A 27,465-nucleotide genomic window follows, 5' to 3' on the forward strand; every position below is an offset into this window, starting at 1 on the left:
CACCCTACTGCATTGCACATGTAGGCTGGACAGCCAGAGGATATGCTGCAACTATAACTGCTTTTGGTTCAGTTGATTGGGTTGTTGCACTATAAGCTGATTAAACAGGTAAAACAACTAGTGAATGCTCTATGTTTGATTTTGGAATTTAGTTTTCTGTTGCCTTTTTGGGGATTTACGTGAAGTCATTTCAAATTGTGTGATGATTTATTTTTTGTTTTTTGCTAATCCACAATTTATGCCTTGTCTGTGTGTGTGTTTCTGTGTTAATAGAAACTGTGGAAAGAAGGATCATCTCATGCTGTCTTTGACAGATCTGTCTTCTAGAATGGAGTGCAGATATGATGTAGGCTTGGAGGAGCTGTGCCCAGTGTGTGGGGATAAGGTATCTGGGTACCATTACGGTCTGCTCACCTGTGAAAGCTGCAAGGTAAATTAAAGCTTACTTTATGTTGGCAAAAGACGTTCCTCCCGAAACATTTAATGCTGAATCGATTACAACGGCCTGTTAAAACAAATGCCGATTACAACAGCTAGAATGACACACAACCATAGCAGCGGAATCGTCCTCTTGAAAGTGATCCTTCTTCTTCAAAACTTGCAGGGATTTTTCAAAAGGACCGTTCAAAACAACAAGACATACGCCTGTGCAGAAAATCAGCAGTGCAGAATTGATAAAACTCAGAGGAAACGGTGTCCTTTCTGCAGATTTCAAAAGTGCCTTCATGTTGGAATGCGGCTTGAAGGTGAGTAGGTTAGTTTTTTACAATGATATGCTATGCAGTAAAACTTTTAGCTTTTCTTTATGCCACATGCATTTCAAGTTGTGATCTCCCTGAGGCTTTTTCCACCTCAGTCAATGGAAGAAGAGTCAGTTTTTACTGGAATGTTTGTCTGAAATGTCCTCTTTATTCTGTATTTCATAAACTAAAGAATACTATACAGTGGGAAAAATTAAAGTATTGGCCAAACATATTTTTGCCTTGAAAACACACAGAACACATGGTTTCTTTTTCTTTTCGTCTTTTCTTACTTTCACAAATGAATGAGAACATGACAAGCAATCAAGTAAAATAAGAATTTTTTTTCTTATCTTATTTTCATAGGCCTGTACTGTTTATGAAAACAAAATGTAACCTCTGTGCTGGCGTCACCATTGGGAGTTTTTTTTTTTAAATTCAGAATTCAGTACTTCACCAAACAAGCATTGCTTATACAATACTGGAAAATGAGCCAGTGCAAATAATTTGGGACGAGGTGGCCAATGCACAGCATAACTCCTTCGTGGCTGTTGGAAAAGCTCCAGATGATGAGCTCATAAAGCCAATAGTTATAGTCTTGAGTCTTCAAAGCTGTTGTCAAAAAAGATATTTTTGAAGATTGTGAAAGAAGTTTAATTATACTGTTATATCAGTCATTAGTCATAGTTAAAAAAAATAAATAAATAACATTGTTTGAGATATTGCGGGCAAGAATGACCTCATGCATCTGTCTGTGTTGCATCGGAGCTCAAGAAGCCTCTTACTGAAGACACTTTGTTGTTTGGTCACTATGTTACATAGAGGCTATGCAGTGTCTACAGTCCACAGGGTATCCACAGACTTGTAGAAGATATGTAACATTTTGCTGCAAATAATCAGGGACCTAGAAACCTTAAGAAGTAGAGTCTACTCTCTACCTCCTTGTAGACAGCCTCAGTGTTGCATTTCCAGTTCAAACTGTTCAGACGGTACTCCTTCACCACCTCCACCTATTCAGCGAGGATGGAAATATTGTTTGATTCATTCTTGGCTTTTTCAATATTCACAGTAATCTCCTATGGCGGTGCAAGTCAATGCTATGAAAAGCAAATTAAAAAACATGATCCTCACAGTACTCTCTGCTTTATCCATATGAGAGTGAGCTTGTTGAAGCAGGTAGATGATGGCATCTTTAATCCCACCCCTAGGATGATAAGCAAATTGTAGAGGGTCTTGAAAGGTGTCCACTTGCATACCTAAATAGGGCAATAACAGTCTTTCCAGGGCTTTGGTGATGCGGAATATTAGAACAACTGCTCCATAGTCATTGACGGTAGATTAATGACATTTGTTTTGGTACCAGAACAAGGCACAATGTCTTTCACAGCACTGAAACTTTCTTCTGACTCTGGCTGAGGTTTAAGAGGTGCTGTGGATTCCCGCACAGCTGTTCCAGTTAAATTTAAAGGATGCTGGATCATCAGGACTTGTTGCTTTGTCCTCGTACCATCTCTCCAGCTGACGGTCAAAAATGTAACTTTTAATTTTAATTTTGCTCACTTAAAGGTATTGTTACTTTTTCTTTTTTGTTACTACATACATTCTGTATTTTCTCGAGTTGAAGTCTTTTGGATTTTCATACCTATGTATTGCCTATATTTATCGTGTTTTTTTTTTTCCTTACTGCCTTGTGTTGCCATTTGCTAGTCTATGTTCTGTATGTCTGTTTCCTGTCTTTGTTCCTATGTTTCTTTATTGTCTTCTTCCACAAGTGTTATTTTTTTTCCCCGCCAGTTTGGGTTTAGTTTTCTTCTTTTGTTAGATTTGATCTTTTTGGAAGCCTTTATTTTTCACACCGACCTTGGTCACAAGACTGGTGTGTAGGACCAGGGCCAGATTAACACTTCGCTCAACCCTGGGAAACAATATTCCCAGGGTCATAACCCTGGCCCCAAAGGGCCCCATGATCATAACCCCAGGATCACCATAATATGGCAAAATACAAAATAAATCACAGTGATATACTTCAATACTTAAATAGCTAACTGTCATCAAGTGTATTTTGATGTACAGAGGTGCAAATGCTCATTGAACTACAAATGCACCACAATGTCCTCTTGTCAAGGCCACTCACTTACATATGATGTTATGAAAACAAAACACATCAGCATCAGTATAATCTGAAAAAATAGACCCACTACATAGAGAGGGAAGGAGGTGTCTTCCATTTTCACAAAAAAAATAAATAAGCAACTACTTTCAAACCATCCGATATTTTTTTAACACTGTCGGGCATGAGAAGTGTTAACTCTCAGCACATCGTTGGTGAGGGAGCGTGTCCAACTCCCAAGTCCGTACTCCCTTACCGATGCCGGATACTTGGCAGCCCAGTTCTGGAAAGCTGCCGGCCCCTGGTCGATCGCATTTTCCCGGAGCTCCTCCGTAAACGGCCCCCACGGTGCAGGATCCCCAGGGAGTAGCAGAGGCGTTGAGGTAGAGGCAACTCGCAGACTCAATGAGCGGCTAAGATGGCGGCGAGACTCGAGGCTCATCACCGCTTCCCTCAACGGTCGCACTTGCAGCAGAATCCGGGCCATCGGTTGAAGATGCCGGGGGCTCTTCACTCTCCGGGCTGTGGACATTAGCTAGCGCCGGCAGTGAAGAAATGTCCTGGCCAGCTGAGCTGTTCTCGTTGACGGAAGCTACCTTAGCAGAACAGTTGGTAACACTTACTAGAGTGAAGAAATTACCTATTTTTGGCATATACTTTACATCTGTGTTTCTGATGTCCTTATCCTTTTTCAATTTCCGTTTAGCGCTCCCACTTAGCTTCTCCATGTTTGCATTTTTTTTTAATTGTGTACAGGAGCTTGACATCACACAACCTGCTCAGTGCACATTGATTGGCGTCACCTTTGACCCGCCTCATACGGGCTGACCAATGAGGAGAGGGTCACAGCTCATGGTCACAGGTAGCCAGGGGCAGAGATTCTGTGCAGCGCATAGACTGTATAGGTGCAGCGCATAGACTGTATAGACTGGCTCCAGCGGACCATTTAACATATATGCGAGAGATAAGCAGATATTTTGCTTGTGCCCTCACTGCCCTCGGTAATTACCCAATTGCCCATATGGTTAATCCGGCCTTGTGTAGGACCCAAAGAGGCATACACACAACTGAAAGATCGTTTAAAGGTTTATTTACAATAATCACTGGAAATTTACTTATAATGGGCTGTAGTCCAGGTAAGTCCCACTGCAGAGAGTGTGGTGGATCTAGAGAATGACAGGCAACCTCTGTGAGACTGAGGCAGTGGGAGCTGGTAGTAGTGCAAGCAGGCAGGTGAAGCCTTCCAAGATAGAATGATTCAAATTCAAAATGTATTTATATAGCACATTAAAACAACTTCAGCTGACCAAAGTGCTTCACAATAGCAACTGCATCACATATTAAGAGAGTCATCAATAAAATAGCAATAATGATGGCACGATGGTGACATTACCAGGTAAACTGAGAAGCCAGGAGATCAGGTGAGTCTTTTCACGAAGCCAGAGAATTCCAGGCAGGCCCGAGGAACTAGGCGATCAAGTCAGTCTTTACAGGAAGCCGGGGCCTCATGTACAAAGACTTGTGTCTGGATTTCCTACTGAAACATGGCGTACACTCAAACCCAAATGCCCTCCTACTCACAAAAATATCTGGATGTATGAATCTGTGCACACGCATCAATCCAAGCACATTTCCTTTGTACATCCCAATCAACGTGGAATTGAGCGCACATGTTGGAGCACCCGACTCCTCCCTGTCCACGCCCCTACTTAAATTTGCAAATCATATTTAAATGAGCCCTGCACCTGTGATTCCCCTCTCTGCACAATCAGAAAATAAAGAAAAAAGAATGAGTAAGACGGGGAAAAAAAGAAGAACTTCACGGAAAGCGAGATGGAGGTGCTACTTTCTGAAGTGGAGGCGCACAAAAATGTGTTCTTTGGCACGCTGTCCTCCGGCATAAGCAGCAAACGTAAGAGGAGAGGGTGGGAGAGCCTGAGGCTGTCAATGCTGTGGGGTCTGAGAAGCACACACAAGCAGAGGTGAAGAAGAAGTGGTCCGACATTAAGGTGGATGTGAAGCAGACTGGCTGCCCACCGCCACAGTGTGGCCAAAACAGGCGGGGGGACAGGAGAAGAGGGGCCCATCCTGTTTGAACAGAGAGTCGGTGCAACTATGAGTGACACTGCTCTCTCTGGGGTGGTGGGAGCACATGTGGGTGACTCTGATTACCCCCAAGGTAAATACCGATGTTTTTGCGTGTCACGGGGAATAATATTAGGACAATTACACAATAAAGTTACTCACCAAGAAGCCACGCACAGTGCCACCCTGTAGTCTGTTCCCAACGATGCTGTTACTCAGAATGTATGAATCGTGCTTTGAACCAGGCCACCTCGCCACAATGTTGGTTAATTGCATTTGCGCATCACATATGATCTGAACATTGATTTTTTTATATTTTTCTTTTTATTGAACTTTTCTTAGGCTTGGTACATGGCAAATTAAACATGTTTCTTTATACAGGAACAAGTAGTGTATGAGTAAAAAAAGACAAAGACAAGCTGAGTACATGATGATATTTAACTGCTGAGGCATACAGTATTACAGGACCCCACTTGGGAAAAGCACAAAAAAAAACAAACAAACAAAAAAAAAAAAAAAAGTCCTAGTTGTTTACCTTTATATAGTTCCAAAACCTGCCCCAGGGTGTCACCCCCTCTTCCCTATCACCACTCAATCTACTAAGCATACATTCATAAGACGCAGTTTCAGTCATTGCACACACCCATTCTTTCACATGTGGAATTTCTGATGCCTTCCAATGTCTTAAGATTACTCGACAAGCTGTTGCTGTACCCACCGAGATGACAGAAAAATTACATTTTGTTATATTGGGTAATTGAGACTTGTCCCCCAGTAGACAGAGCTCTGGGCTTAGGGGAATCTCTGCTCCAAGCCAGTTACTCACCATATTTAAAATCTGAGTCCAGAAAGGTCTAATCAAGACACATTCCCACATACAATGAACAAAGGTTCCAGTTTCCTCCTTACATTTCCAACACAAGTCATCACCCGATAGTTTCATCCTGTACAGTCTGTATGGTGTGTAATAGTATTTATGTAATACATTATATTGTGTAAGTTTACCCCTTGCCTCTCTCACATATTTACCACAATCAGCCACTATTACTGCCCATCTATCAAAATCGATCTCTCCACCAAGGTCCCTCTGCCAAGTTATCTTTAACTGGTCATAGTCAGTTGCGAGAGAAGAAATAGCCATTTTATAAAATTGTGAGGCTTTTCGTTTTCTAAGTGGAAGTTTCATATAATCGCTTATCATATTATCGGTAATATTGTGTGGCTTTGAAGTGATGCAACTTCTCATTTGCAAAAATTTCCAAAAGTTATCTTTTCCCACCAAGTCAAATTTCTGCAAAAGCTTATTATATGGCAAAAATACTCCATCTTCAAATAGATCATTAATGGTGCTTAAACCTCCGACGTGCCACTGTTTCCAATTCACTGGTTTCTTCCCAATGCATACATCAGGATTCTCCCACAATGATGAATATCTTTGTAGAGTATGTGTAAGTTTAAACATTTTATGTACTTTACTCCAGACATCCCTTGAATGTAGAAGTATTGGATTTGTAATGTTAGACCTTCTTTGTGATAACACTTCCATAGGTTGGAAAGGCGAGCACATCTCCTTTTCTACCTTCATCCAAGCTGTTTCATCCTCTGCAGCCTGCCAGTATCTTGCTATTTTAGCCATTTCAAAAGCTAAATAATACAATCTAAGATCTGGCAGGCCCAGCCCTCCTTTCTCTTTATGTGCACATAACTTTCTCAATTTAATTCGTGGTCTTTTCCCAGCCCATAGAAAACATTTTATAATATCATCCAATTGTCTAAAGATGGTAGATGGTATATTAATTGGCAACATCATTGCTACATAACTGAATTGTGGGGCAATTATCATTTTTATAGCATTGATTTTTCCCCACAATGTCAATTTTAGTTTCCCCCACTTATCAAGGTTTATTTTCATCTTTTGAAGTAACAGGTTAAAGTTTAGTGCCACTATTTCATCTATATCCTCATGAAGTTTAATGCCAAGATACTTCATTCCCTGTCGTACCCACCTAAAATTAAACTTCTCCACCATAGATGATATACACGAATTGGAGAGAGGCATTGCTTCGGATTTGCTCCAGTTGATGGAGTAGCCTGAAAATTTTGAAAAAGACTGGATGGTGTCCATCAGATGTGGCAGCGAAGTCAGAGGTTCAGATATTACTGCTAAAATGTCATCAGCATATAATAGTAATTTATGTTCATTGTCTCCTCCTCTTACACCTCTTATTCCAGGGTGTGCTCTAACAGACACTGCTAAAATCTCTAAAAAAATGATAAACAGTAATGGGCTCAATGAACATCCCTGTCTAGTTCCCCGAGTCAGATTAAAGAAGGGGGAGATTATCCCATTTGTCATCACTGCAGCCTTGGGTTCTTTATACAGCATTTTTATCCATTTAATGAAGTTGGAGTTGAAACCAAAATGAGATAGAGTGGAGAACAGAAATTGCCACTCCACCCTATCAAAGGCCTTTTCTGCGTCTAGGGAGATGGCAGCTATAGGACTATTTTGGGATTTACTCAGCCACATTAGGTGTAGCAAGAGTCTAACATTATCAGTTGAAGTTCTATTTTTCATGAAACCAACCTGACTGGGATGAATGATGCTTGGTAAAACTAACTGTAAACGTGTCGCTAAGATTTTAGTAAGAATCTTACAGTCAAGATTGAGCAGGCTGATGGGTCTGAAATTGGAGGGATCTGCTGGGTCTTTCCCTGTTTTGGGAATTAGTGAGATTACCGCTTCATTAAAAGTTGGAGCTACACAACCCTTATCAAATATCTCCTCATACACCCTCTGTAAAACTGGTATGACAATATCTGCAAAGGTTTTATAATATTCCACTGGGAGCCCATCATAACCTGGGGACTTTCCATTTTTCATCGAAGAAATTGCCTTCCTTATTTCATCCTCAGTTATAGGTGATTCTAGACCAGCTGCTTCCTGAGGTGGGAGCTTGGGTACGTCTATATTAAGGAGAAACTGTTCCATATCTTCCTGCGAAGCATTAGGAGACATAGAGGATGTGTATAACTTCTCATAATATTGTTGAAAAACTCTATTTATATCTTTAGCATCAAATAGTTGTACATCTCCCTGTTTTATAACTGGTATGGCACTAGCGAAGATTTTTTCCTTCACCTGTCTGGCTAACAATTTCCCCATTTTTTCCCCACCTTCATAAAAGTTTGTTTTCAATCTGTAAAGAGCATATTCTGCTTTTTTATTATAAATGTCATGTAAAGAGTATTTAAGCTTACAAAGCTCTTGAAATTTCCCATTACAAAAGTGTTTTGACAGGTCCAATTCCATATCTTTTATCTCCTTCTCCAAATCTTTAATCCTGATAACATTCTCTCTTTTCTTTTTTGCAGCTTGTGCTATAAATTTTCCTCTCATATATGCCTTTGAGGCTTCCCACACAGTAGTTATATCTTCAGTGCTACCAATATTGATTTCGAAAAATGTTTTTAAATCTTCTTCTATAGTCTTTTTAAAAGTTGAGTCTGACATTAAGCCAATGTTTAGTCTCCATCTACCTCTCCTTTCAGATTTTAGATTGGCTTTAATAATCAATTCGACCGGTGCATGATCTGTAAGGGAGATTGCCCTTATATCACAGTCAGCCACCTTATTTGCCAGGGAGGTACTTATCAGAAAAAAGTCTATTCTGGAATAAGTTTTGTGGCAGTGGGAGAAGAAAGTAAAATCCTTCACCTTGGGATTTGTCAACCTCCATATATCGATTAGTCCTACATCTCTACTCAACATATGCAAGGCTTCTCTCTCCTTGGTCATGAGAAGAGGTCTGGATAAACTCTTATCCAGTACTGGATCCATAACTTCATTAAAATCGCCAGCTAGGACAATTTCACCCTCAGTATCTCCCAGTATTTTATTCACCTCGTGGTAAAAATTGGGATCTCCCTTATTAGGTGCATATATGTTGCATATTACAAGAGGCACTCCTTCCACCACTGCTTCAACACAGATAACCCTTCCCTCTGCATCTTTAGTTTGTTTTAACATAATGAAACTTACATTCTTATGTACCAGAATCAGAACACCATTACGTTTACTCGAAAATGAGCTGTGGAATATATGTCCCACCCATCCCACTCCCATTTTTCCACCTCCCGACCCTGCATGTGGGTCTCTTGTATCAGCACAATGTCTGCCTGGTTATTCTTCAAGAAAGATAATATCTTCCTCCTTTTGATAGGGCTGCTGCATCCATTTATATTCCAAGAAATAAACTTAACTGGTCTACTGGTCATGCTTTTCTCTCCACTCTAAAGTAAAATTAAATAATGATAATAATATCCATAGGAAACAAAAGGTGAGATAAGTACTCCGTGCTTTCAATGTCTGTCTGTAACCATTCATAATATAGAAAATTACCATTTTTGGTTCCTTATAATAACCACTCATTACCATGTACCTGCCTGTTTTTGAACACATAACACAGAACCACAGTATGACAATGCAAACTGGGCTTGAACATAAAGTTGAAACAAAAGGTGTCCGGCTGTTAAAACTCAGCCAGAGTCCAAGTGCTGAACGCTCCTCGCTGCTAAAAAAAAAGAAAAAGGAAAGTAAAGAAATAACACGCAAAAGGTCCGTGGGATTAACGCCGCTTCCATGGAGACCGGTCCGTGTCTGGAAAAGCCTCTCCTTGGCCTGCACGGGGTTGCTCCAGTTCAGTACAAAACGCAGTCTTACAAGTATAAACAACATCTCACCTCTCTCCATTCATCTCAGTCCACAGCTCCTCCCGATCATTGCTCATTCATGACTTTCTCCGCGGCTTCGACAGTGTTGCAGCTCACGCTTTTCCCTCTCCATTTAAAGTGCAACGTAGCGGGGAAAGCCAGTGTGTATCTAATGTCGAGCTCGTAATTTGCGCTTCACCGGTGTGAACGCTTTCCTCTTCTGCGCCAGCTCTCTAGACATGTCCGGGAACACAGATAGGTGACATTTTTCCCAAACGAATCCTCGCTTTACCTTGGCTGCATTGATCACGGCATCCCTCGCTGATTGCCTCAGAAAGCGAATCAACACCGGCCTTGGAGGCTGATCTATATTCGGCATCGGTGCCAGTTGCCTGTGCGCCCTTTCTATCTCCATCTCCCCGTCAGTTTCAACGCCGAGTCCCTCCGCCAGAATCTTTTTAACACAGTCAAGCAGCGTCCCATTTGTACCAAGGGTTTCCTTTAGACCGACCAACCTCACATTGTTTCGTCTACTTTGGTTTTCAAGGGTTTGCACTCGGTTCCATAATTGTTCCGTCTGTTTATCCTTGCTGCCCTTGTCCTTCAGCAGCTGCTGGACGTCTCCTCCAGGTGTACAATACGCACCTCGGCCTCATCCAGCCTCTCTTGCATGGCCGTCACCGTGTTATTCAGCTCCGCCGTTGTTTGTTTAATAGAGGAAACATCGGTTGCAACCTTCTGCAGCGTATCATTCATCTTTGAAATTTCTGCCATCAGCTTTTCCAAACTATCCGATGTGTTCATAGTTGTGAGGGGAGCTTCAGCGGCCCCGAGTTCAACTTCATGCGCCGGGCTTTTCCGGGTAGACGAGCGCGGAGGGTTTTTGAAATACTTCGATGTCGCCATGTCTCTAACCCTTTCTTTGACCGAAAGTATTATATCTGAACAGTTAAAGTTGTCAGGGTGAGCGTAAGATTACTTAAATATATGCGTTTTCACACCAATAACTCTGAAAATAGCATGTGCAGGACAAGAGCCTCCCTAACTCGCGACCATCTTGGCTGCTGCACCCACGTGACTCCGATCTGAACATTGATTGAATTCAAATGTTTCCTGTTGACATACAAATTCATAATGTGATGGCGCTTTTATAGCAATGTGTATGCAGTTGATAGCTCCGATTACATTAGGAAAACCAGCTCTCGCTGCAAATTGCGCTTTAATGTTGGCCTGTTCATTGCATTGTGGGAATTTGATATATCTGGCTAAGATGCAGGTAATTCCGTCCCACACGGCTGGCATGGCTCGGCTCAGGGTCGACTGGCACAGTCCCAATCCGTTGGCCTCTGTGTTGCGCTCCAACGCCGGCCGCAGCTCTGCTCACAGTTCCAGGAGGATTGCCCTCGGGAACCTAAAGCAGCTGATGAGCCAGTTACCATCATTTGGCCAGCAAATCCTCTCTGTCTCTGAACACACTCTCTCTTCGAATTTCACCATCTGCAAAGTCTTCTAATACTGCTAAAGCAGCGATTGTTTTTAATGGTATGCATTGCACCACTTTGCGCTGCTTTTATATCCACTCGTGTAATTGCAGACACATGGGTGTGTTCATTGTTTATCAGTATTAATTGTTCATGTGTCTCAAATGTGCACTTCACAGTCTGAGGACTAATTGTTTTTATTTATTTATCCATAAATTATTTATTTTATAATATCAGTTTCCCAACATCACCTCTAAGTGTCGCCAAAGAATCAACAGCTGTAGAAAAGTGCGTACGCCAGCCCTGAAGTTGGCATGAGGCACCACACATTTCCATGGTCATTTTGCTGATTGTTGACGTGAAAAAGTGAGTATGCCACTTTTTATGCACCCTTTGTCCATGAGGCCCCAGGTCTCCAGATAGATCTGTGGAGTCTGGCAATCAAGTGAGTATTCCAAGAGCAAAATCTACTTCTTTCACTATTTTTTTCATAATGTCCGTGCTCTGCATCCTAGATCCTGTCTCCTCTTGCCAGAATTATGGTCATAGGTCCTACCAGCAGCAAAACATCCAAACCAGCACAGAAAAATGTTTCAGAAATCAGTTTTTAAAGATAAAACTTGGTACAAAATTCTCAAAAAGATACAAAGGAAGACACAGTATGTCCAGAGCTACTGCAGCAGGCGGCCTGCCTCTAGAGTGGCGGCATTCTGGAAGAGCAGAATTTCCTTTTATGGGGAAATTCTTCAGGAAGTGCACGCCCATTGCAGCTGGAGTTTTTTTAATCAACTCAGTAACTTCTTGGACACTGACTCAGGCAAGGTGTCAGTTCTGGTCCTGTTGGATCTCAGTGCTGCGTTTGACACTGTGGATCACAGTATACTGCTGAACAGGTTGGAAACCTGGGCAGGACTCAGCGGGACAGTCCTAGAATGGTTCAGGTCCTACTTGGAGGAGCGGAGTTATTTTGTGACTATTGGAAGTAATCAATCTGATCGAGTGGCTATGACATGTGGAGTTCCTCAGGGGTCAGTTCTTGGACCCCTTCTGTTCACTCTATACATGCTGCCTCTGGGTCAAATTCTGAAGAACTCTAAAGTCAACTACCACAGCTATGCAGATGACACACAGATATATCTCGCACTGTCTCCAGATGACTGCAGTCTTTTAGAGTCATTGTGCGACTGTTTAGAGCAAGTCAAAAAGTGAATGAACCAAAATTTCCTTCAGTTAAATCAAGAAAAAACTGAGGTCATTGTGTTTGGCAACAAAGAGAAGAGGTTTGCTGTCAGTAAACACCTTGAGTCACTGTCTCTAGAAACTAAAGACCAAGTCCGGAACCTCGGCGTGCTGATAAACTCAGACCTGACCTTCAACAATCATATCAAATCAGTCACCAAATCAGCCTTTTATCAACTTAAGAACATATCCAGAATGAAGGGTTTCATGTCCCAAACAGATCAGGAGAAGCTGATTCATGCCTTAATCTCCAACAGACTGGACTACTGTAACGGTCTTCTGACTGGACTCCCCAAAAGAGTCTCAAACAAGCTGCAGCTCATTCAGAATGCTGCAGCCCGAGTTTTAACCAGAACAAAGGGTTCACATCACATCACCCCAGTTCTCAAGTCTTTACATCGGCTCCCGGTCAGATACAGAATAGATTTTAAAGTTCTGCTACTCGTCTACAAATGCCGGAATGGTTTAGGTCCCGAATACATGAATGACATGCTAGCAGAGTATAAACCCAGTAGAGCTCTTAAATCTACTGACTCAGGTCAGATAGTGGAGCCCAGAGTTCAAACTAGACACGGTGAAGCAGCTTTTAGCTGTTATGCTGCACACAACTGGAACAAACTACCAGCAGAACTGAAATATGCCCTAACTGTAAGCACTTTTAAATCCAGGTTAAAAACTTTTCTCTTTCCGTGTGCTTATGGTTAAGTTCATATTTTTCTTTTCCCCCTCTTCTTTGATTGCTTTTAACTGTGTTTTAATTTGTATTCTATTTGTTTTCTCTTTAAATTGCTTGTTTTTATGCTGCTTTATGCTGTTCTTTTAAATGCCTTGTCTTTATGTAAAGCACATTGAGTTGCCTGTGGTATGAAATGCGCTATATAGATAAAGATGCCTTGCCTTGCCTTGGATCAGTGGATACAATGTGTTTTTCCTGGTCAGCAACACAGGTGGTAAAAGGTTTGGATTTGTCTGATACACTTCACAGATGACAGTTTTATGAACAAGATTCAGTGCAACACTAGTTTTATGGGGATACATAATCTGAACACATATGGCTGGATATTAGTTTTGTAATGCTTGAAAACGTAGCGTGTTTCTCAAAGTTTTTACCTGTTTGTGTTGTCCTAGCTTCATAGCTGGCAACTGTAGTAAGCTTTTATCCTAATCTAGAGGTACCCAAGATTAAGAATCAAATTACTGGATGTCTGGATACTTCATGTCCATCTTCATTGTTATATAGTACCAAACACCAGCACAGGATATGTTTGGAGTAGGGATATGTTCTATTATGAATTATTATGCGTAGACTGATGGGTAAAAATGTAAATTCTAATCTGTTTAAAACTAAATCCTCTATCATGAAAACTCTTCAGAATACTTTCACATTTTTCATACGGCTAATCAAGTTATGTATGTTTTTGTGTCAGTCACAAGCAAATTAAAGAGATTTTTATCTGCTCATCAAGACTGTGTGCACTTATCATGAAAACTGTTATTAACAGACCAACTTTTTTCTTCAGCTGTTCGTTCAGACCGGATGAGAGGGGGCAGAAACAAGTTTGGCCCTATATACAAACGTGACCGTGCCCTCAAGCAGCAGAAAAAGGCTTTGATACAAGCTTGTAGATTCAACCTCCAAAGCAGCTCTCCTCTGACCTCAACAACCCACCAGAGAGATTGTATCTCCCCTGGTGGCTTTCACTCAGTTGCCATCCTTCACAGTACCCTGCTCAACATAGACCAAGCTTCATCAATGTCTTCATTCCTACCCCCCAACTCACCTGGTGTTACCCAGCACCAGTGCATCTCCCATTCTAACAACTGTGCAGGTTCAATAGGCTTAGCTGCAGGAATCTTCATTGATCCACTTGAGCCACACTCAAGACTTATATTTACCCAAGGTCCAACAATGTCTCAGCTTGTGATGGAGTTTCTGAGCTGCGATCCAGATGAGCTACAGCTCCAGAAGAAAATCACTGCTCGCCTCCAGCAGGAGCAAAAGTGGCACAGGGACTCCAACACCTTCAGCCCAATATACCCCATGGTTGATCAGCTGTTGTGCTCCATTGTGGAGTGGGCACGCACATCCATCTTCTTCAAGCAACTTAAGGTAATATCAACCAATTCTGGTTTTAAACTTTCTGCTTTAGTGGTACTCTGAGCCTTAAGTAGACTTGCATGTACTGTATACTCATATATATATATATATATATATGCCCTCCTTAGGCGCAATAATAATAATAATAATAATAATAAACAGTTTAAAAGGTTTCTTTAACAAAGAGCAATTCATTTTTTAACAAATAATAATTTTTTTTTTAAAGCAGGCAGGGAACTAAAGCACATGCACCAACTGTGTCCCTTGAAAAGAGCGCAATTCCAGAGTCCAAAGCTTATATCTAAAAATATTCAGAGTCACAGTTGTGCTTTTCTTAGGAAGTGGTCTGAAGCTGGATTTACAGTTGACGCGTTGCTCACGGCGCAGCCGACCCGTGACGTCAAAATGACGTTTCTGGCCTGGCGCTTGCCTTAAAAAGACGGCGTAGCGCGTTGTCGTGCACCAGTCGATTTTTGTAACTTGGCTGCGCCGAGAACGACGAACCGTAAGGACCGATGTGAGACCAGGCTCAGTCAGAAGGTGCGTTTGTACAGGCACCTGTACGAAACTGCAGGGAAACAGCACAGGGACCACCTAAACTCCCAAAACTGGTGGACAGAGATTGGCAGAACTTTCTACCTTCTACTGCTGGTCCCGGTGCGCCGCTGAGATGAAGAGGAGAGCGGACCTCAAGTCGTACAGTCGATTCCCCAAAAGCAAATACTGGACACGCTAACAATCAAAACAAGCTTTTCAGCTTTCCTTTACTTAGCATTTTGCAGGCGTTGTATCATGTCTCTGTCTTGCTTCCCGTCTTGGTCACACTGGCACCGTTTTCCGTTCTCTTCTCTGTGAGGTCGTCTCCCCGGCGCACCCCGGCTCTGTGCGGTCAACAGCGTCCTCGGTTCAGCGCGTCGGTTGCGCTCCCTTGTTTTCCTTCCTGCTCCCCCATCTCAGTCAGTACACAAAAGTTCCACGATCACATATTGTCTAATCTATGGCTGTGTGGATGTGATGGAATCAGGTGTAGCTGTCCTCAATCAAGGAGTCCAAATCACCACACGTCATGCAATAGAGAAATAGACAGCGAGTCCATGCAGTACAAGACAATTTGTTAAATGTAAATAAAATTACTAATATATACTAATAACATGTCAGGTTGAAACATGGCAAACCCAAAAAATACACCACCTGTAAAAGAGGACAACTTCATCAAGGAATTTTGCTTAAAATGTCCTACACTGGGGCAGCCTGTGGCGTAGTGGGTACAGCAGACGCCCCATGTACAGAGGCTATAGTCCTCGTGCAGCTGGCTCCGGTTCGAATCCTGCATCGGACGGCCCTTTGCTGCGTGTTATTCCCCTCTCTCTGCCCCTTGCTTCCTGTCTCTCTTCACTGTCCTATATATAATAAAGGCATAAAAAGCCCCAAAAAAATATTTAAAAAAAAAAATGTCCTACACTGACATATATAACTGAGAAACTTTTTAATCTCAAGGAAGGTAAGCCTTAGAGCATATCCTGCTTTACTGTCTGTGTTAATCTAAATCTTTCCATAATGTCTATAATTGGGACAGATGTTTTGGGTACAAAATGTACCAAAGAAGACTTGAAACTTGTAATTGAAACCATGATCTCTAAATAGAGACCATCTGAAACCTGCACAGGTGGTCAGTTTTTTCTGTAGTGAATTCTTGTCAGAGGATTTGATGTCAGTTGTGTGGTTGTTGATTGACACTTTTGACAGTCGCCTGCTGTACTCATGGTTCAGAAGTGTACTCTGGTTTTTCAGACTCGGTCAGTGTTTCCAGGAAGCCATTGTTAATTTTTAGATACAGCCTATGGCTTCTACGACATGAATGAGTAGTTGTAAACAACCACCTCTAAAAACACATTAAGGAATCATCTTTTGTCCACCATACCACTGCAAATAACTTCACAAACCACTTTTCCCTTTTGTCAAATTTGTAGGTCTAATCCACAACCCTAACCCACAATACAGGATAACATGTGATATATATTGTTCACACAGTAGAATACGCACAAAAATATGAAAAGTTAATTCAATTTAAAAGAGCTCCATTATTTTTACAGAGCAAAGAGCATTTTTATGCTCCTTTTCTTCGAAAGGAGATCTGTTAAGTAGTGTTAGTCCGATAAATGTCCTTTAGTGATGTCACTTGAGATTGCATAGGCTGTGTCTGAACACAAGTAGTTGGAAGAGTAAAAAGTAGAAAAGTAAATCTCTTGATGAATTAGTTCTTGCTGCTCTTCATCTCTTTGGCAGCCTAACAACTCCACATGGCTTCAGAATAACACACCTTAACCTTTAATCCAACTTTCGGTGGTTGGTAAATGGTTAATGTATTGTCAGGTTGGACAATGAGGAAGATACTTTAAGATATGATTTGGTGTTGACTCATAAAAACTAAGAGGCTGGTCTTTAACATTAAAATTGAGCAGGATAGAACCAGTGTTTTAATGATTTTACCTTCCTTTTATGCCATAAGGTCAATGACCAGATGAAGCTGCTGCACCACAGCTGGGGTGAACTGTTGGTCCTGGACATCATCTCTAGACAGGTTATTTATGGCAAAGAAGGCAGTCTACGCCTAGTCACTGGACAGGAGGTGGGTCAACTTAGCTACTGTGTTGACGTTATTGTATATCCATATCAAATTTCATGTCCAAATATTTATCCATTTCCAGATATAATAGTTATTAGAAGAAAGCATTTTTTGTCAGAGGGAAGTCTCAACTCCTTTTTCTGACACAGAAAACTTCATATATGATATATATTATATTATCTAGAAGTCCCTCACAGCAGCTGTAAAAAAAAACAATGCTTTGAACACATATACACATTTATTCACTGTTTCTTTATTTATTAACTCAACATGAATAATCCCTTTCCTGTTTAGCGCCCCCCAAAAGTGACAAAAGTTTGTTGCAGGCATATTTGAGCCCCGATTAACAGCTGCTTTGTTAAGTTGTGAGTTTATAACGCTGATTATGGTGATTTTGTACATTAGTAAAGATGTATGACATATGACTGTAAATTCATAGTGCAGACCTGGGGTCTGTTTCACAAAGCAGGTTCAACAAACTCTGAGTCTATTCCTGAACTCTGAGTTGATCTACTCTGAGATAGAAGAATCTGAGTTTTCGGTTCCAGAAACGCTGATTTGAGTGAGTTTAATCAACTCTGAATAGTTTCACCTTGAGTTTAGCGCATGCACCACAACTTTAAAAAGCCAGCATCAATGGAGCCTCGATTCGACGAGTCACCATGGCAACGGGGAAGAGGAGGGGCTACATTTTTCACCAACCTCAAATTGGAAATCTTAAAGGGATAGTTCGCCTCTTTTGACATGAAGCTGTATGACATCCCATATCAGCAATATCATTTATTGAATTTGACTTACCCCCTGCTGCGTCCTGTGAGCCGAGTTCCAGCCTCGTTTTGGCGTTGATGAAGGTAGTCCGGCTAGTTGGCTGGGGCCACAAAAATAAAGCGTTTTGCTTCTCAAAACAATATGCGTTCAACAGAGTAATACATTTGCATCACAAAATCATTCTCCAGGAAAAAGTCAGACCTCACAATCGCTTGGCCCTATTTTCTCTCCCTTCGTATCACTGCCTGCTGCCACCTGCCGACAGCCGCGCCTGTTACAGTGTTTGCTGCTCAGAAGCAGGGGACTGCTCGGTCTGTTCTTCGGTCTGCACGGTTTACACAGCAGAACGATTTTGTGATGCAAATGTATTACTCTTTTGTACGCATATTATTTTGAGAAGCAAGACGCTTTATTTTTGTGGTCCCAGCCAACTAGCCGGACTACCTTCGTGGACGCCAAAACAAGGCTGGAACTCTGCTCACAGGATGCAGCAGGGGGTAAGAAAATGTTCATAAATCATGTTGCTAAAATGGGATGTCATACAGCTTCATGTCAAAAGAGACGAACTATCCCTTTAATGCGGTCATACAGCGAGTTTCAACACGTTTTTAGAAAGAAGTGCAACACCGCTGCAGCTGCAAAAGTTTAAATGTAGTCTTTTGCAATCACAATAATATTACAGGGAAAACTGCTTGAATGGTAGCCCATTCATTTATTTTATTTAGGTACAATCCTGCGGGGGAGAAGCGCACTTGGCAGCAGTTTAAGATGAAATATAAAAAGATTGGGCCTCATGCAAGAACATTTTCGTAACGAACACGCCACGTCAGATTCAACAAGCGCTCTTAACTTCGGAAAAAGTGTGTAAACGACTTGCGTAAATGATGAATCCCACTCGTGCGTATCTAAATTCACGTGCACGAGGATAGTAGATTTGCATACTCCACGCCCAAAATGATACCATATAAGGCTGTGCTTCCTCTGTCCTGTGCCAGGAAGTGTTGAGTCATGAGAATGCCATCAAGACGCAAAAAGAACAACTTTAGGGGCTCTGAGATTGAAGTTCTGCTTTCAGAGATCCAGAAAGGAAAATCTGTCATTTTTAGCTGTGTCAGCAGTGGAATTACGGGACCTGCTAAAGCAAAGAAATGGGAAGTTATTACGAGTGCTGTTAATACCATGTCACCGAAATAAAAAAATAAATTGTTTGATATGAAAATGGCTTAAAAAAAACGTCTCGCCATGGGCAGGCGCTTGATGACTGCAACTAAAGCCGTGCAATCAGTTGTTGCCTCATCATGATGGAACTTTGATGGGGCGGTCCATGAGGGGGGTCTTCTGGCACCACACCTTCTGGTCTGCCTGGGCTGGTTCAGGTGGAGACCCTCGTTCATGGCAATTTTGCGCCATGAACGAGGTATCGAGACACACCCACCTGGCCTTCAGCTCAGTGCACTCCACGACAGGGGCACAGGTGTTTTGATGCGTATATGTGTCTCGTGCTCCAATTATGATTGGCAGTCCAGCCACGGTATGAAAGTCCCTCTTAATTTGTACTTGTTGGACAGCGGTGTATGGGAATTTGATGTACCATGGGTGATAAACTGATGAGAGTTTTGATGACCAAGGGGAGCGCACGACTCAGAGGACTGGGACACCCCCGATCTCTCTCCAGTCTCCCTCTGAAAGGTTCCGGTGGCCAAAAATCCAAAGCTGGTGAGGACCTGGACGTGTGGTGGAATTGGGTTTGATCGGCGTGTTTCTCTCTGGAGTCGTGGCTCCAACAAGCTGCATATCTGCAGCAGCACAGTCCTTGGGAATCTTAATCGTGATGTCAGCCATTCGTCTGTCTCCACACGGTCTCTTCCGAGAGCCTGACACACTAAGGCATTCAAAAGTAGCAAGTCAGCCGCTGGTTACGCTTCCCATTGACCTTGTTATATCCAGATTCAAATGAACCTTCAATTAGTGCACAATTTAAGTCAAACAGAATAATGTCAGCATCATTATGGGGTATAATGTATATTTATTTATGTTTTCTTCAAAGTAATTAAATATACAATCCATTAGTCAAGCAAACTTGATTTGAATAACAGCGCACTATTTTAGGAAACTCCTACGACAGCTCTGGATCACTCGTAAATTCTGTTCGTACCTGAAAGAAAACGTAAAATACGAACAGATTGGTGAATGCGCAAATTCTCTTAAATCACTTGTGCGGACGATTTAATCTGTGCGTACAAACGGTTCTTGCATGAGGCCCAATGTTCAAACAGGTGAGACCTCGGCATGGAGGCTCATTTTGATCATGTTTTACACTGTAAAGTAAATATTAAGTGGTTATTTCACTGTGCAGTTGTTTTATCCCCAACATAATGCTGTATTCACACACATAAATGTCTTCTCATCTATATCATGTTCTTTTATAATTAAGCCTATTTAAACTAACACAAACTTCTACTGAGCCAACAGAAAGAAGGGAGATGCCCGTAAAACGGGTGGTGGCCCAGCACCGCCACCTCTAACAGAGGCCAGTGGCTGAGGGAATCCCTGGAGGGAGTCCACCCCCAAGACACAAGTCCATCCATCCATCCATTATCTGCCGCTTGTCCGGGGATCGGGTCGCGGGGGCAGCAGCTTAAGCAGAGAAACCCAGACGTCCCTGTCCCCGGCCACTTCCTCCAGCTCTTCTGGGGGGACCCCGAGGCGTTCCCAGGCCAGCCGAGAGACATAGTCTCTCCAACGTGTCCTGGGTCTTCCCCGGGGCCTCCTCCCAGTGGGACGGGCCCGGAACACCTCACCGGGGAGGCGTCCAGGAGGCATCCTAACCAGATGCCCGAGCCACCTCATCTGACTCCTCTGGATGCGGAGGAGCAGCGGTTCTACTCCGAGCCCCTCCCGGATGACCGAGCTTCTCACCCTATCTCTAAGGGAGAGCCCAGACACCCTGCGGAGGAAACTCATTTCGGCCGCTTGTATTCGCGATCTCGTTCTGTCGGTCACTACCCACAGCTCGTGACCATAGGTGAGGGTAGGAACATAGATTGACCGGTAAATCGAGAGCCCGCATCACTGCAGACGCCGTACCGATCCGTCTGTCAATCTCCTGCTCCATTCGTCCCTCACTCGTGAACAAGACCCCGAGATACTTGAACTCCTCCACTTGGGGAAGGATCTCATTCCCGACCCGGAGAGAGCATTCCACCCTTTTCCGGCCGAAGACCATGGTCTCGGATTTGGAGGTGCTGATTCTCATCCCAGCCGCTTCACACTCGGCTGCGAACCGCTCCAGTGAAAGCTGAAGGTCACGGCCCGACGACGCCAACAGATACGCATCGTCCGCAAAAAGCAGAGACCCGATTCTGAGGTCGCCAAAATGGACCCCCTCAACGCCCTGGCTGCGCCTAGAAATTCTGTCCATAAAAATTATGAACAGAATCGGTGACAAAGGGCAGCCCTGACGGAGTCCAACCCTCACAGGAAACATGTCCGACTTACTGCCGGCAATGCGGACCAAACTCTGACACCGGTCATACAGAGACCGAACAGCCCATATCAAGGAGTCCGGCACTCCATACTCCCGGAGCACCCCCCACAAGAGTCCCCGAGGGACACGGTCGAACGCCTTCTCCAAGTCCACAAAACACATGTAGACCGGTTGGGCGAACTCCCATGCACCCTCCAGGATCCTGCGGAGGGTATAGAGCTGGTCCACTGTTCCACGGCCAGGACGAAAACCACACTGCACCTCCTGAATCCGAGATTCGACTATCCGGCGGTTCCTCCTCTCCAGTACCCCCGAATAGACCTTACCAGGGAGGCTGAGGAGTGTGATCCCCCTATAGTTGGAACACACCCTCTGGTCCCCCTTTTTAAAGAGGGGGACCACCACCCCGATCTGCCAGTCCAGAGGCACTGCCCCCGATGTCCACGCGATGCTGCAGAGGCGTGTCAACCAAGACAGCCCTACAACATCCAGAGCCTTGAGGAACTCAGGACGGACCTCATCCACCCCCGGGGCCTTGCCACCGAGGAGTTTTTTGACCACCTCGGCAACCTCAGCCCCAGAAATGGGAGGCCCCACGTCCGAGCTCCCCAACTCTGCTTCCTCATCGGAAGGCGTGTCGGTAGGATTGAGGAGGCCCTCGAAGTATTCCCCCACCGACTCACGACGTCCCTAGTTGAGGTCAGCAGAGCCCCGCCCTCACCATACATGGTGTTGATGGTGCACCGCTTCCCCCCCCGAGCCGCCGGATGGTGGACCAGAAACTCTTCGAGGCCGTCCGGAAGTCGTTCTCCATGGCCTCCCCGAACTCCTCCCAAGCCCGAGTTTTTGCCTCAGCAACCGCCGAGGCCACGTTCCGCTTGGCCTGTCGGTACCCATCAGCTGCTTCCAGAGTCCCACTGGCCAAAAAGGCCCAATAGGACTCCTTCTTCAACTTGACGGCTTCCCACGGGGGTTGCCGCCACGACAGGCACCGACCACCTTACGGCCACAGCTCCGGTCGGCCGCCTCAACAATGGAGGCACGGAACATGGCCCATTCGGGCTCAATGTCCCCCACCTCCCCCGGGACATGGTTGAAGCTCTGCCGGAGGTGGGAGTTGAAACTCCTCCTTACAGGGGATTCCGCCAGCCGTTCCCAACAGACCCTCACAAAACGTTTGGGCCTGCCAGGTCTGACCGGCTTCCTCCCCCACCAGCAGAGCCAACTCACCACCAGGTGGTGATCAGTTGACAGCTCCGCCCCTCTCTTCACCCGAGTGTCCAGGACATACGGCCGCAAGTCCGACGATACGACCACAAAGTCGATCATCGAGCTGCGGCCTAGGGTGTCCTGGTGCCAAGTGCACATATGGACACCCTTATGCCTGAATATGGTGTTCGTTATGGACAGTCCGTGACGAGCACAGAAGTCCAACAACAAAACACCACTCTGATTCAGATCGGGGGGGCCGTTCCTCCCAATCACGCCCCTCCAGGGCTCACTGTCATTGCCCACGTGAGCATTGAAGTCCCCCAGCAGGACGAGGGAGTCTCCTGGAGGAGCACTCTCCAGTGCCTCCTCCAGGGACTCCAAAAGGGTGGGTACTCTGAACTGCTGTTCGGTGAATAAGCACAAACAACCAAGGGTGACCCTACCAGGGGCTTAAAGCCCCAGACAACATAGCTCCCAGACTCATTGGGGCACGCAAACCCCCCTACCACGGTAAGGTGACAGCTCATGGGGAGGCAAGACACAAGTGTCTTTATAAAATATAATAGGCCTATATATATCTTTTTTAAGCCTATTCATACAAATATGTATTTGTCTTTTATTTATTGTTTTTATTTGTCTTTTTTTCTTTTGTCCCAACAAAATTCTGATGGTGCCGCTAAAAAAGATAATTGTCTGGAAATGCTAAAACATCTATGCGCGGTCTGATAACCATCTCCGACGAATATTTATTTCTCTGCGCAGTAATGCTGCACCTTAATCCACGGGATCATTGTCAAAAGGACATGTTGGTGAAAAAAGTCGCCTCCTGCTGTGCCTAATGGACTTCTAGAAGTAGAAGAATTCGCTCTGCTGACTGAATGAATGAGAAAATCAAACGGCGTGTGTGGCTTAAAGAGGGCGGAGACAGAGAGAAACTCCAGGTTCATTGAGGAAAACCTGGTCCCGACCTGGTTAGGTTCAGAGAGTCTGTTACTACGGTAACTGATTGAGAACTTAAGTTACCTCTCTTTGTGAAACAGGCCAGAGTTACCCCTCTTTCTCGGGTTTGAGTTACCTCCCTTTGTGAAACGGAAAACTCAGAGTTTCCCTCATTTCAGGGTTAATCAACTCAGAGTTTTCACTTAACCTGCTTTGTGAAACAGACCTCAGGAGTTATGACTGGTCTGATATCAGCAGATGTTGTCTTTGGTTCAGGTGGAATTGTCAAATATAGTCTCTCATGCTGGACCGACTGTGGCCAGCCTGACACAAAGAGGAAAGGAGCTGGTTGAGAGGCTTAACATTCTAAAGGTGGACCGTCAAGAGTTTGCCTGCATCAAATTCCTAATCCTATTCAACCCAGGTCAGTGACATGTTGTGCTTTTTCATTAAGTTCTATGCTGAACAGTCGGGGATTAATAATGATCAAATCTCTGGTTTCTTGGTGAGAATGGCACAGTAAAAAAAAACGCTAAAATTAAGAAAACTGAGCACCCAAAAGAAGCCAAGAGTCGTAACTGGTGATCTTGTGGATTAGACTTAGCTTGGAGAGGCTTACACCCATTACTTAGTGGTGTATGTCTCTTGGGTATCTTGAATTCATGTAAAAAAGTTTGATATTTCCTCACAAAAATATGTAACTGGTAAGATTTTGGTGCAATTTGTATTTTTCAAAGTAAAAATAAAATTAGCATTATGCTGTGAGTTTTCACTAAACTACTGCATCTCACTCGATCCTGAATATAAATATATATATGAATAGACTCAACAGAGGCTGAAATAATGAAAATGTGTTCCTTTTATAAAGGAAGAGTTTCTTTTGTAGTATGCAGCTTTATTATCTGAGGTCTCTATCACTGAGCTGAGTTTTAATTCATTGGATGTTTAGAACAATACATTTACTTCTGTTTAAGTGAGGTATTTACAAAAGAAGATGCTCTATCATCTGGTGGTTGAAAGGTTTGACAGGTTAATGATGTCGTCTACTGACAGTTAAACAAAACTGCAGTTTACAAATAATCAAATGCATTTTAATAGCCAGGGTGCCAAAAGTGTTTCATCAGGCAAGGTCAGTTATTCATATCTGTAACAACTACAAAAGGATGAGGCAACTTGATAGCTGTGTTTTAGAGAAAACTAACCATGGTTAAGTTTAGATGTAACGTTCACAGTATCCTCTCAAGACAGTGCAGCTAACAAATCCTAAGCAAATACCGCATGTGTTCGTTTAAGAAGAAGATTTTCTATTTGGTTTCAAAGTTCACAGAATTACAAGTATGCAGCGAGTGCATCACTGAACCTCAAAAAGCTTAGACAATATAAAGACAAAACAATAGATATTGTTATTTACAAGGTTAAAAGCAGGTTACCATGACAGAGGTACAATACTAGAATGATTGTGGTTCATTCTAACTTAAGCTGTATATAATGCCAGTTAAATATAGATACACAGTATTGTTATGAATTATGGGTTATTGCAGTTTAAAGGGACACTATGTAATTTCTTCCCCCATCTAGTGGTGCAATTTTATTTTGCAAAGTCGAATGAATTTGCTCTCTAGCGCCTCGTGTTTTCAAATGTGCGTTGAACTACGGCGGTATGTGTCAAGATTCAAGAAGCTCACGTTGCCTTTTCAATTCTCTTTTTGGCTTTTTTGGCGACGAGGATCCCTTCTCCTGTGGCGTGGCATAACTATGGTCTTCCATTGCGAACAAAAGTGCAGGCCGTTCAGGCTGGTTTATACCAGAGAATGTCTAATGGCGTAGACTGGCTCTGTTCATACCTGCGTGCAAACGTGACGTCAAAAAGGGGAAAACGCGATTCCAAGTGCTTTATGTCCCTCTCGGCACTTCGTCGTTTTTCATTGACCGGAAGGACATGGCAGCCTCCATAGAGCTTGTCCGCTCTATGTAGATACAGACAAGTTATTCTTTACTCATGAGGATAAGTGAGATTTTTGACAGAGATAATTTTACACCAATGAGGACTAATTTATGAATGAATATGTTGATTTGAGCTAATAAATGACTTAATATATTACATAGTGTCCCTTTAAAACATAAAATGGCTCATTCATTGGTGATTACTTTATTTTTTCCTTACTGTCTAGATGTAAAGGAACTTGAAGAGCATGGATTTGTGGTGAGTGTGCTGGAGCAGGTTGAGGGAGCCCTGTTGGAGTACACATTGACTTCCTCACCTCATCACCCCAGCCGTTTCACTCATCTGCTGCTGTGTCTGTCTGAGTTACGCTCCCTCAGTACACTGGCTGAAGACTACCTATACTGCCGACACCTGATTGGTGAAGTACCCAGCAACAACCTACTTAATGAGATGCTCCATGCTAAGTACAGCTGCACATGAAGACTTATCTGAACTGTACATGATAAACTACTGCATGGAAACATTAAACTGTGATTACTGCATATGCTATGCTTTAAGGCCTCATTGTAACAATAACATTGACAATAAAATATGTTATAAATTAAAACATGTGATATAACCACTGGAACAATATCATACTTACAGAGGTATATAATATTTTTTTAAGTATATTTGTTTGTGGCTACATGGTGGCTAGCACTGTCCCAAGAAGGTTCCGAGATCAAATCTCTGCTGTGTTCGTCCTGTGCAAACATGGGTTCTTTCCATGTACTCTGGTTTCCTCCCACAGTCCAGAAAATTACATATTAAGTTAATTGGTTGCTAAATTGACCGTAGGGGTGAATGTGAGCACACATGGTGGCTTGTCTCTGTGATGGGCAGGTGGTCTGTCTGGGGTCTACCCTGCCTAAACACAACATAAAGCATAGGTATGCTTTATATTGTTCTACTGAATGTTTGATAAATGCATTAAAAGTATCTTTTTCTCCTTTGTCAACTGATTGGTGTATTGATTGAATTATCAAGTTAAATTCACTATATTGTTTGAAGTGCCATATCAAAAGCAGCATGTGCAGTTGATTGCTCTCTTTCCTTAACTAATCCCCATAACTGAGGAGGAACTTAATTCAAAAGGTCATCACATTATCGGCCAGAATTTTGCCAGGATGATTGACTAGTTCAAATTTGATGATGTAAGAGGTTAATGAACCTAAACATCACAGTGAATATATATGTAATTAACTTGTGAGTTCATGAATTATTTATACAGATCACAGGTCACTGCAAGGTGTTTAAAGTCTGATTTTTACCGCTTACATTTTTCTCCATGTTTTGTTTTTAAGATAAGTAACAACAAAAGAAACCTTGTCAAACTAGTTTGTATTAGGGCCAATGAGATAAAATGGCTTACTTTGTAGCTAGCACTAAAGATGCATTCCTTTGTGCATGTCAAAACAAAGAGAAAACAGTATTAAATGTTTTACTACAACTGAGGTAACACAAAATGTTCATGATTTGTCTATGTGGCAATTCTCCAAAAAATTTCAAGTAAAAAAGAAATCCACAGATGAAATATGGCATATGGTTATGTTGGTTTATTCGTCACTAAAAGGAATGTAGCATCAGTGTGTAGGTGTACGACTGCCAATGTTTAACTGCTTAGTTTTCTCTGGACCCCTGCCAAATCCGACCAGTGATGACATGTTTAGCTGCATGTCCTCTTTCAACCGCTGGTTGTTTAGATGGTGTCAAGCAAACAACGTGGGATACATAGCTAATTTGCAATCTTTCTGGGGAAAGCCTTGTCTGATTAGGAGAGACAGCATCCTTCCAACTTTGGATGGGGCTCTCATTTCTAGAAATATAGGCAAATTAATTAGTCATCCAAAACTATGACAAACCAGGGTTGAGACCAGGACGCAGAGTTGCACTCTTGAACGCTTTTTTTGCTAACCCCCAAGAACCCTATAATGATTGTCTGCTCCCAGACCACTCAAATTTAATAAATTAAGAAAAATACAA

The 27,465-nt window shown here is 42.9% G+C and overlaps 1 protein-coding gene across 2 annotated transcripts; it reads left to right on the forward strand.

Annotated features, from left to right (window-relative positions):
* On the forward strand, positions 1–26,440 carry LOC142373374 (nuclear receptor subfamily 5 group A member 2-like). Of its 2 annotated transcripts, none has more exons than XM_075456590.1 (7): positions 1–108; positions 274–430; positions 605–746; positions 13,889–14,478; positions 16,976–17,095; positions 23,775–23,922; positions 25,670–26,440. In XM_075456590.1, exons 2-7 carry the CDS (start codon positions 299–301, stop codon positions 25,921–25,923), a joined length of 1,386 nt encoding a protein of 461 aa, XP_075312705.1. In that variant the 5' UTR covers positions 1–108; positions 274–298; the 3' UTR covers positions 25,924–26,440. The 2 variants fall into 2 exon arrangements, with proteins under 2 accessions (XP_075312705.1, XP_075312706.1); XM_075456591.1 differs by having other exon boundaries at positions 7–108; positions 315–430.
* The last annotated feature ends 1,025 nt before the right edge of the window (positions 26,441–27,465 follow it).

The sequence above is a fragment of the Odontesthes bonariensis genome, chromosome 22 (assembly GCF_027942865.1).
Source record: "Odontesthes bonariensis isolate fOdoBon6 chromosome 22, fOdoBon6.hap1, whole genome shotgun sequence".
Taxonomy (NCBI): domain Eukaryota; kingdom Metazoa; phylum Chordata; class Actinopteri; order Atheriniformes; family Atherinopsidae; genus Odontesthes; species Odontesthes bonariensis.

Excerpts from the sequence above, each read along its gene's own strand:
- LOC142373374 (XM_075456590.1), top strand. The coding sequence starts at position 299 with ATGCTGTCTTTGACAGATCTGTCTTCTAGAATGGAGTGCAGATATGAT. Across the intron at positions 14,479-16,975 it reads TCTTCTTCAAGCAACTTAAG|GTCAATGACCAGATGAAGCT; the intron begins GTAATATCAACC and ends TTATGCCATAAG. Across the intron at positions 23,923-25,669 it reads CCTAATCCTATTCAACCCAG|ATGTAAAGGAACTTGAAGAG; the intron begins GTCAGTGACATG and ends CTTACTGTCTAG.